The sequence below is a fragment of the Alosa sapidissima genome, chromosome 18 (genome assembly GCF_018492685.1).
Source record: "Alosa sapidissima isolate fAloSap1 chromosome 18, fAloSap1.pri, whole genome shotgun sequence".
Lineage (NCBI taxonomy): Eukaryota > Metazoa > Chordata > Actinopteri > Clupeiformes > Clupeidae > Alosa > Alosa sapidissima.
The window spans coordinates 29,430,938-29,442,155 of record NC_055974.1 but is presented as its reverse complement, the minus strand read 5'-3'; the positions used below and the strand labels follow the sequence as shown (position 1 = coordinate 29,442,155).

The 11,218-nt window shown below is 47.3% G+C and overlaps 1 protein-coding gene and 1 long non-coding RNA gene across 51 annotated transcripts in view; one reads left to right on the top strand and one right to left on the bottom strand.

Annotated features, from left to right (window-relative positions):
* Window positions 1-7,396, top strand: part of LOC121689800 (protein NLRC5-like) — a 187,196-nt gene extending 179,800 nt beyond the window's left edge. For 42 of the 50 annotated variants that reach the window (XM_042069923.1, XM_042069963.1, XM_042069967.1 and 39 more), the window contains 11 exons: window positions 140-313; window positions 801-974; window positions 1,324-1,497; window positions 2,027-2,200; window positions 2,382-2,555; window positions 2,889-3,062; window positions 3,672-3,845; window positions 4,402-4,575; window positions 5,138-5,311; window positions 6,105-6,278; window positions 7,051-7,396. In XM_042069923.1, the coding sequence (XP_041925857.1) occupies window positions 140-313; window positions 801-974; window positions 1,324-1,497; window positions 2,027-2,200; window positions 2,382-2,555; window positions 2,889-3,062; window positions 3,672-3,845; window positions 4,402-4,575; window positions 5,138-5,311; window positions 6,105-6,278; window positions 7,051-7,225 (1,915 nt within the window). In that variant the 3' untranslated portion in view covers window positions 7,226-7,396. The remainder of the gene's footprint in view (window positions 1-139; window positions 314-800; window positions 975-1,323; window positions 1,498-2,026; window positions 2,201-2,381; window positions 2,556-2,888; window positions 3,063-3,671; window positions 3,846-4,401; window positions 4,576-5,137; window positions 5,312-6,104; window positions 6,279-7,050) is intronic. The other 8 variants (XM_042069937.1, XM_042069946.1, XM_042069942.1 and 5 more) reach the window with 7 other exon arrangements.
* LOC121689862 lies at window positions 894-2,133 on the bottom strand. Its single transcript, XR_006024902.1, has 4 exons — window positions 2,015-2,133; window positions 1,312-1,483; window positions 1,067-1,127; window positions 894-960 (listed from the first exon to the last, which is right to left on the bottom strand). It is a non-coding gene; the product is annotated as an uncharacterized LOC121689862 (long non-coding RNA).
* Window positions 7,397-11,218: the final 3,822 nt, after the last annotated feature.

Here is an 11,218-nt window from a genome sequence, read left to right as displayed (position 1 = left end):
GTCAGTGAATTTGACACACACACACACACACACGCGCACACACATACACACACACTCAAAGAGTATTGTACATTTGGCAGTAATGTTGATTGTCCAAAAGGAAATGAAGATGAAGTATTTCTCCTACTTCTCTCTACAGTCTGTCATACTGCAGTATTGGAGATGAAGGCTTCAGAGCTCTTGCATCAGCACTGAGATCAAACCCCTCACACATGAGAGAGCTGCAGCTGAGTTGGAATAAAGCAGGAGACTCAGGAGTGAAGCATCTTTCTTCTCTTCTGGAGGATCCCAACTGTAAACTGGAGAAACTACAGTGAGTATCACAAGACCAGATACTCAGTTGATATCAGTGGATTTGACACACACACACACACACACACACACACACACGAGTGGCACCTTTAGTTTGGAAACCTGTGTTCAAGACCGGGTGGGGTCACTGCTCTCTCCCTTCGCTACACTGACACACAAACACAACACACACACACACACACACACACACCACTGACTCACTCACTCAATCACTCATTAATTTAGTCACTCACTTACACACAAACACAACACACACACACACACACCACTGACTCACTCACTCACACTCAAACAAACACACACACATACATCCTTTCACACACACTCATTTAGTCACTCACTTACATACAAATACACACACGCCACACACACACACACACACACACACGCACGCACACACACACACAAAGAGTATTGTACATTTGACAGTAATGTTGATTGCCCAAAAGGAAATGAAGATGAAGTATTTCTCCTACTTCTCTCTACAGTCTGTCATACTGCAGTATTGGAAATGAAGGCTTCAGAGCTCTTGCATCAGCACTGAGATCAAACCCCTCACACATGAGAGAGCTGCAGCTGAGATGGAATAAAGCAGGAGACTCAGGAGTGAAGCATCTTTCTTCTCTTCTGGAGGATCCCAACTGTAAACTGGAGAAACTGCAGTGAGTATCACAAGACCAGATACTCAGTTGATATCAGTGGATTTGACACACACACACACACACACACACACACACACACACACGAGTGGCACCTTTAGTTTGGAAACCTGTGTTCAAGACCGGGTGGGGTCACTGCTCTCTCCCTTCGCTACACTGACACACAAACACAACACACACACACACACACACACACACACACACACACACACACACACACACACACACACACACACACACACACACGCGCACACACATACACACACACTCAAAGAGTATTGTACATTTGACAGTAATGTTGATTGCCCAAAAGGAAATGAAGATGAAGTATTTCTCCTACTTCTCTCTACAGCCTGGATAACTGCAGTATTGGAGATGAAGGCTTCAGAGCTCTTGCATCAGCACTGAGATCAAACCCCTCACACATGAGAGAGCTGCAGCTGAGTGAGAGTAAAGCAGGAGACTCAGGAGTGAAGCATCTTTCTTCTCTTCTGGAGGATCCCAACTGTAAACTGGAGAAACTGCAGTGAGTATCACAAGACCAGATACTCAGTTGATATCAGTGAATCTGACACACACACACACACACACACACACACACACACACACACACACGAGTGGCACCTTTAGTTTGGAAACCTGTGTTCAAGACCGGGTGGGGTCACTGCTCTCTCCCTTCGCTACACTGACACACAAACACAACACACACACACACACACACACACACACACACACACACCACTGACTCACTCACTCAATCACTCATTAATTTAGTCACTCACTTTCACACAAACACAACACACACACAAACACCATTGACTCACTCACTCACACTCAAACAAACACACACACATACATCCTTTCACACACACTCATTTAGTCACTCACTTACACACAAATACACACACACCACACACACACACACACACACACACACACGCGCGCGCGCACGCGCACACATACACACACACTCAAAGAGTATTGTACATTTGGCAGTAATGTTGATTGTCCAAAAGGAAATGAAGATGAAGTATTTCTCCTACTTCTCTCTACAGTCTGTCACACTGCAGTATTGGAGATGAAGGCTTCAGAGCTCTTGCATCAGCACTGAGATCAAACCCCTCACACATGAGAGAGCTGCAGCTGAGTGGGAATAAAGCAGGAGACTCAGGAGTGAAGCATCTTTCTTCTCTTCTGGAGGATCCCAACTTCAAACTGGAGAAACTAAAGTGAGTATCACAAGACCAAACACTGAGTTGATATCAGTGTATCAGTGAATTTGACACACACACACACACACACACGCGCACACACATACACACACACTCAAAGAGTATTGTACATTTGGCAGTAATGTTGATTGTCCAAAAGGAAATGAAGATGAAGTATTTCTCCTACTTCTCTCTACAGTCTGTCACACTGCAGTATTGGAGATGAAGGCTTCAGAGCTCTTGCATCAGCACTGAGATCAAACCCCTCACACATGAGAGAGCTGCAGCTGAGTGAGAATAAAGCAGGAGACTCAGGAGTGAAGCATCTTTCTTCTCTTCTGGAGGATCCCAACTGTAAACTGGAGAAACTGCAGTGAGTATCACAAGACCAAATACTCAGTTGATATCAGTGGATTTGACACACACACACACACACACACACACACACACACACACACACACACGAGTGGCACCTTTAGTTTGGAAACCTGTGTTCAAGACCGGGTGGGGTCACTGCTCTCTCCCTTCGCTACACTGACACACAAACACAACACACACACACACACACACACACACACACACACACACACACACACACACGCGCACACACATACACACACACACAAAGAGTATTGTACATTTGACAGTAATGTTGATTGTCCAAAAGGAAATGAAGATGAAGTATTTCTCCTGCTTCTCTCTACAGTCTGTCACACTGCAGTATTGGAGATGAAGGCTTCAGAGCTCTTGCATCAGCACTGAGATCAAACCCCTCACACATGAGAGAGCTGCAGCTGAGTTGGAATAAAGCAGGAGACTCAGGAGTGAAGCATCTTTCTTCTCTTCTGGAGGATCCCAACTGTAAACTGGAGAAACTACAGTGAGTATCACAAGACCAAATACTCAGTTGATATCAGTGAATTTGACACACACACACACACACATACACGAGTGGCACCTTTAGTTTGGAAACCTGTGTTCAAGACCGGGTGGGGTCACTGCTCTCTCCCTTCGCTACACTGACACACAAACACAACACACACACACACACACACACACACACACACACACACACACACACGAGTGGCACCTTTAGTTTGGAAACCTGTGTTCAAGACCGGGTGGGGTCACTGCTCTCTCCCTTCGCTACACTGACACACAAACACAACACACACACACACACACACACACCACTGACTCACTCACTCAATCACTCATTAATTTAGTCACTCACTTACACACAAACACAACACACACACACACACACCACTGACTCACTCACTCACACTCAAACAAACACACACACATACATCCTTTCACACACACTCATTTAGTCACTCACTTACATACAAATACACACACGCCACACACACACACACACACACTCACGCACGCACACACACACACAAAGAGTATTGTACATTTGACAGTAATGTTGATTGTCCAAAAGGAAATGAAGATGAAGTATTTCTCCTACTTCTCTCTACAGTCTGTCACACTGCAGTATTGGAGAAGAAGGCTTCAGAGCTCTTGCATCAGCACTGAGATCAAACCCCTCACACATGAGAGAGCTGCAGCTGAGTGAGAATAAAGCAGGAGACTCAGGAGTGAAGCATCTTTCTTCTCTTCTGGAGGATCCCAACTGTAAACTGGAGAAACTGCAGTGAGTATCACAAGACCAAACACTGAGTTGATATCAGTGGATTTGACACACACACACACACACACACACGAGTGGCACCTTTAGTTTGGAAACCTGTGTTCAAGACCGGGTGGGGTCACTGCTCTCACCCTTCGCTACACTGACACACAAACACAACACACACACACACACACACACACACACACACACACACCACTGACTCACTCACTCAATCACTCATTAATTTAGTCACTCACTTACACACAAACACAACACACACGCACACACACACACACACACCACTGACTCACTCACTCAATCACTCATTAATTTAGTCACTCACTTTCACACAAACACAACACACACACAAACACCACTGACTCACTCACTCACACTCAAACAAACACACACACATACATCCTTTCACACACACTCATTTAGTCACTCACTTACACACACACACACACACACACACACACACATACACACACACACAAAGAGTATTGTACATTTGGCAGTAATGTTGATTGTCCAAAAGGAAATGAAGATGAAGTATTTCTCCTACTTCTCTCTACAGTCTGTCATACTGCAGTATTGGAGATGAAGGCTTAAGAGCTCTTGCATCAGCACTGAGATCAAACCCCTCACACATGAGAGAGCTGCAGCTGAGTTGGAATAAAGCAGGAGACTCAGGAGTGAAGCATCTTTCTTCTCTTCTGGAGGATCCCAACTGTAAACTGGAGAAACTAAAGTGAGTATCACAAGACCAGATACTCAGTTGATATCAGTGGATTTGACACACACACACACACACATACACGAGTGGCACCTTTAGTTTGGAAACCTGTGTTCAAGACCGGGTGGGGTCACTGCTCTCTCCCTTCGCTACACTGACACACAAACACAACACACACACACACACACACACACACACACACACACACACACACACCACTGACTCACTCACTCAATCACTCATTAATTTAGTCACTCACTTACACACAAACACAACACACACACACACACACCACTGACTCACTCACTCAATCGCTCATTAATTTAGTCACTCACTTTCACACAAACACAACACACACACAAACACCACTGACTCACTCACTCACACTCAAACAAACACACACACATACATCCTTTCACACACACTCATTTAGTCACTCACTTACACACACACACACACACACACACACACACACACACACACACACACACACACAAAGAGTATTGTACATTTGGCAGTAATGTTGATTGTCCAAAAGGAAATGAAGATGAAGTATTTCTCCTACTTCTCTCTACAGTCTGTCATACTGCAGTATTGGAGATGAAGGCTTCAGAGCTCTTGCATCAGCACTGAGATCAAACCCCTCACACATGAGAGAGCTGCAGCTGAGATGGAATAAAGCAGGAGACTCAGGAGTGAAGCATCTTTCTTCTCTTCTGGAGGATCCCAACTGTAAACTGGAGAAACTGCAGTGAGTATCACAAGACCAGATACTCAGTTGATATCAGTGAATTTGACACACACACACACGAGTGGCACCTTTAGTTTGGAAACCTGTGTTCAAGACCGGGTGGGGTCACTGCTCTCTCCCTTCGCTACACTGACACACAAACACAACACACACACACACACACACACACACACACACACACACACACACACACACACACACACAAACACAACACACACACACCAACCACTGACTCACTCACTCAATCACTCATTAATTTAGTCACTCACTTACACACAAACACAACACACACACACACCACTGACTCACTCACTCAATCGCTCATTAATTTAGTCACTCACTTTCACACAAACACAACACACACACACACACACACACACACACACACAAACACAACACACACACACCAACCACTGACTCACTCACTCAATCACTCATTAATTTAGTCACTCACTTACACACAAACACAACACACACACACACCACTGACTCACTCACTCAATCGCTCATTAATTTAGTCACTCACTTTCACACAAACACAACACACACACAAACACCACTGACTCACTCACTCAAACAAACACACACACACATACATCCTTTCACACACACTCATTTAGTCACTCACTTACACACAAATACACACACGCCACACACACACACACACACACACACACACACACACGCGCGTGCACACATACACACACACTCAAAGAGTATTGTACATTTGGCAGTAATGTTGATTGTCCAAAAGGAAATGAAGATGAAGTATTTCTCCTACTTCTCTCTACAGTCTGTCATACTGCAGTATTGGAGATGAAGGCTTCAGAGCTCTTGCATCAGCACTGAGATCAAACCCCTCACACATGAGAGAGCTGCAGCTGAGTGAGAATAAAGCAGGAGACTCAGGAGTGAAGCATCTTTCTTCTCTTCTGGAGGATCCCAACTGTAAACTGGAGAAACTAGAGTGAGTATCACAAGACCAAATACTGAGTTGATATCAGTGGATTTGACACACACACACACACACACGCGCACACATGCACGTTTAGTTTGGAGACCTGTGTTCAAGACCGGGTGGGGTCACTGCTCTCTCCCTTCGCTACACTTACACACACACTCGCACAAACACACACATACACACACACTCTCACACACACACACACACACACACACCACTGACACTCCCTCAGTTAGTCACTATCATGGCCTAGGGCAACGGAGGCGTGAAATGCTTTAACAATAACGAAGGTTTATTTTATAAACCACAACGAAAATAGACGATAACAAACACTAGACTAATGTATAAGCAGGAAGTAATCAGTTCTCAGTAGTGTGTTGGGTGTAGGAGATGTAGCGTATGCATGTTGCATGTTACATCAAAGGAAATCTAAAGTAAATAGAGCAGTGGTAGCCGGCACAGCAAGCTGCAAGGCGCAAAGCAACAGAACCAGAAGTAGGCGACCCCGCCCACCTCATCAGTCCTTATTGGGGAGACACATGCAGACCATTACAGACAAGGCCTGGCACAGTCACTCACTTACACACTCAACTAACCATTACACACTCCATACACACTCCAATACACACTCCATACTGTACACACTCCATACACACAGTGTAATGTTGTGTACTGTATGTCCAACATGTCCAGAACACATGAGGTCATAACTGCTGCCCTCTTTGGTCTGTGTGTCCTTCAGCTGATCTGATGAAGTGTTTCCTTCTTTCTCCTACAGCCTGCAGAGCTGCAGTATAACTTATGAAGGTTTCAGAGCTTTAGCATCAGCACTGAGATCAAACTCATCAGCCCTCAGAGAGCTCTATCTGGGGGGGAATCAGTCCTCAGCACAGCAGCTGCTCTCTGAACTGAAGAAACATCCAAACTGTAAACATCTACAAATATATGACTAATGAATTCATCCTGTTGTGTTCCACCTGAAACATGTTTTCACACTGTGCAGAGATAAATGTTTCAGCACATTCATATTTGAAGTAATATGTTTTAAAGTGACTTATGTAAATACAATTGTAAGAAATATTGTGTAATGGATGTTTTCAATATAAAACATGGTGATTCTTTAAGGTATGTGTTAAGCATTATTAATCATTTATTAGGCCTGTATTCACCAATTGAGTATTCTTTAGTAGACTCTTTATTCTTGGTATTACCTTCATAACAAACTAGCATGTCTTGATCTAAACTTATTGCTATATGATAAGTATCAAAACAGTGTGTTTATAGCCTCTTAACAATGTTAGGCTAACAATCCAATCTTTTCTCATCTGTTGTTCCTCGTTGGTGGAACACACTGCCAGTTCCTACAAGGGCAGGGACATCCCTCTCCATTTTCAAAAAACTTCTGAAGACCCAGCTCTTTAGAGAACATATCCTCTCATAGCACCACTTACAACAAGTCTTGCTGATCCTAGCACTTACCAGCCGTCTTGAACTGTGACTCAACTGTTAAAAACAGCACTCACTGATGCACTTATTCTTACTGTACTCTACCGTTTTTAAATTGTCCTAAAATTGTTGAGAGAATTGCTTTAAAACTTAACTGTTACCATGTTGTTAGTCGCTTTGGTTAAAAATGCGTCAGCCAAATGTAATGTAATGTAATAACAGCAGAATAGTTGTAGAATAAGTATTCATATGGCCAAACTTCAGCACAATATGTCACTTCCCAGGATGCTGTGCCACACAGCTCTGTACAAGTGGGAGATGGGCTCCCTGTTCTAAAGTGAGAACTGTCTCCATGGCAGCAAGCACATGAGCATCAGTAATACGGTGGTGGTGGTGATCCCGGGGCTGTGTGTGGGGTTGCCCACGGTGATCTGGGCGCTGCGGGCGCAGGGTGCCCACCAACGGGACAGAGGCTGGGTGATGCCCTCCATCCTGGACCCGCTGCTTACACACACACTCTCACACACACACGCATACACACACACACACACACACACACGCATACATGAACTCAAGCCCACAAACTCACACACACAATCTAATGCACAACACTCTAATTGGCATGGTTTTATTTTTATGTATATTGAGCTCAATGCAAATCAAACCAGCTAATAGACTAACTGAAGTAAAACCATGCTTATACTGCCCTCCTAATGGTGTGCATAACCAAAATTAGACAGCCAGCCAAACTCCCTGAATGATAACGCGAGAGTCAGGATGTAGCGTCTCAAGCTCCAAGTTTACTGAAGACTCTTTGTTGTCAGACAAGGTGTAAAACTGAAATAATACAGAGATAAAGCCGAATTAATTTCTTATATATTTTATATATTACTAAAGAATGAATATTGAGCCAAACTTACATGAATTATAATGTAATGATCTGAGCCTAGCTGTTCATGACTGTGCTCCCATAATGCTGTTCGGTTGATGTGTTATGTTGAATGTTAATGTTAACCATGCAAGTTACCAATGTTGTGCGTCCTGACTGTCGTGTTTATGTTTATAGTTGATAACAGTGTTCATAACCGGGTCTAACTATTGTGTGTTGTAGATACAGCCTCACATAGATGTTTAGTGCTGGAGCATAAGGGCCAGGTCTGGCCCGGCATTATGCGTTTGTGTGTTTTGGTGCGTAACCAATAAAAGCCATTCTAAGACAACTGTGCAGTTTGTTACATTGGTGTCAGAAGTGGGATGCCGACCCCTACTGGACGGGAGGAGAAAGCTGCGACTGATGCCCTGGCGATGATGAGTTTCCTGCCAAGACGGCTCTTCGACAGCGCGCTCGCCCATGGCCACCTGCTGGGCCCAGCAGACGGAGCCAGCCTGCAGCGGGACCGTGACGGAAGAGACCCGCCCCCGGCCACAGGAGGAAACGAACCGGTTTGATGGCAGCATCCCGCCACTTGAACCCGCTCCACACGGGAGCGATGGAAACCGGCCGGTCCCCGGTGCGACGGCGGCGGTAGAAGGGCGGCCCAGCGTAAAGTTGCCCCACTGCAATGGCGAAAGGCCGCTGGTGACATACCTGGTACAGGTCCGGCTGGCAGCCGAGCTGAATGGCTGGTCGGCGAAGAGAACGGGCGTACAGGTGGCGTTGGCTCTGGAGGGGGAAGCGCTACAAGTATTAGAAGACCTGCCACCGGCGGAGCAAGTAAGCTGGACCGCAATCGAAGCAGCTCTGCAACGACGATTCGGCCAGAGAATCTTCATCAGCGATGCTAGAGAACAACTAGCTTCCAGACGGCGGCACAAGGACGAGAGACTGGGCAAGTTTGCGGCTGACCTGCAGCTGTATGCCCGGCGGGGCTACCCAACGTACAGCCAGGGTCTACATGAAGAGATGGCACTGGAAGCGTTCGTGTGAGGCATCCACCCAGAGCGGCTAAAAGAACACCTTCGCCTGAGCGCCCCCAGCTCGCTGTCCGTGGCCCTCGCGGAAGCCAAACGGGTGGAAAACATCTTCCGCACAACAGAGTCGAGGCATTGCGTACGCCAGACATCGATGGAGGAAGACGGGGAGGAACTGGAGGTGACGCAGCAGACCACAACGCCGCCCACGCGAGTGGAAGAGGCTGGCCAGCGGAGACGGATGCCACCGGTGTGGCGAGCCGGGACACATCGCATGGTACTGCCCAGCCCCGGCACCCCTCACGCTCGCGCCCCAGTTACTAGAAGAAGGTGGCACGGCGGGAGGGGCTATGGATTGCATACGGCTGGGCCGGCTCGGCCAAACCAGAGGACTGTATGTGGACTGCACGCTAGACGGGACTCGCGCCTTGATCGATACTGGCTCCACCATCTAGCTGGTGCGCCCCAGTCTCTTACCCGGCACGCTGGTAGCCAGACCCAGAGGCTGGGAAGAGACAAAAACACGCATCACCACAGTTACCGGAGAGCGAGCGGAACTGTATGGACAAAAAGTGGTGTGCATGTGCATCAACGGTGAGACTGCGAACCGCCGGCTTTGGTTGGCTAGCATTCAGGATGATTGCATTCTCGGCCTGGACGTGCTAGAGAAATGGGGGGCTGTGGTGGACATTTCCTGGTTCACACTACACTTGGGGACGAGCAGCGTAGTGTTGCACACGGCGGGGAAAACAGCATGAAGTGCGGAGAGCTGGCGCGACGAGGAACTCTCCAACTCGCTCCACACAAGTCCGCAGGAAGCGAACTCGCAAAGAGTACTCGTCATCCCAGACTCCGCCCCTCCCCACACAAGCCCGCGAAACTCAAGCCCGTGAAAACAACAGGTCTCATCCAGGTCCGCTCGCTGAGGCCGCCACTGCTCAGCTCACGCGGGAGGAGCCAAGAGAGCGGGTTGAGCAAACACCATTCTCCGCTCAGAGAGCGCGGCCCTCTGTAGAGACAAAGCAAGCCGTAAATGAACTCTGCACTCGTAGCTGTGAGGGGCTGAGTGAAGCACAGGGTAGCCAGGTGCGGAGACTACTAGCAGCGTACACCGACATCTTCACCGCAAGAGATGAGGACTGCACCCGAACGAGCCTGGTCCAACACGATATCGACACCGGAAATGCCCGGCCCATGCGACTTCAGCCTCATCGCTTACCGTTCGCCAAACGACAAGCAGCTGAAGAAAAGATCAAGGAAATGGCCGCGGCAGGAGTGATAGAGCCAAGCAGTAGTCCCTGGGCTGCGCCGGCTGTACTCGTCCGGAAGAAGGACAGCTCGTGGCGGTTCTGTGTTGACTACAGACGCCTCAACCAGGTAACCCGGAAAGACTCCTACCCGCTCCCCCGCATTGACGATGCGCTGGACAGCATTGCCGGCTCCTGCTGGTTTAGCTCGCTGGACTTACGCAGTGGCTACTGGCAGATTGAGTTAGCCCCGGAAGCTCGGCCGAAGACAGCGTTTACAATCGGGCAAGGGCTGTGGCAGTTCCGGGTACTTCCGTTCGGCCTATGCAACGGGCCAGCGAA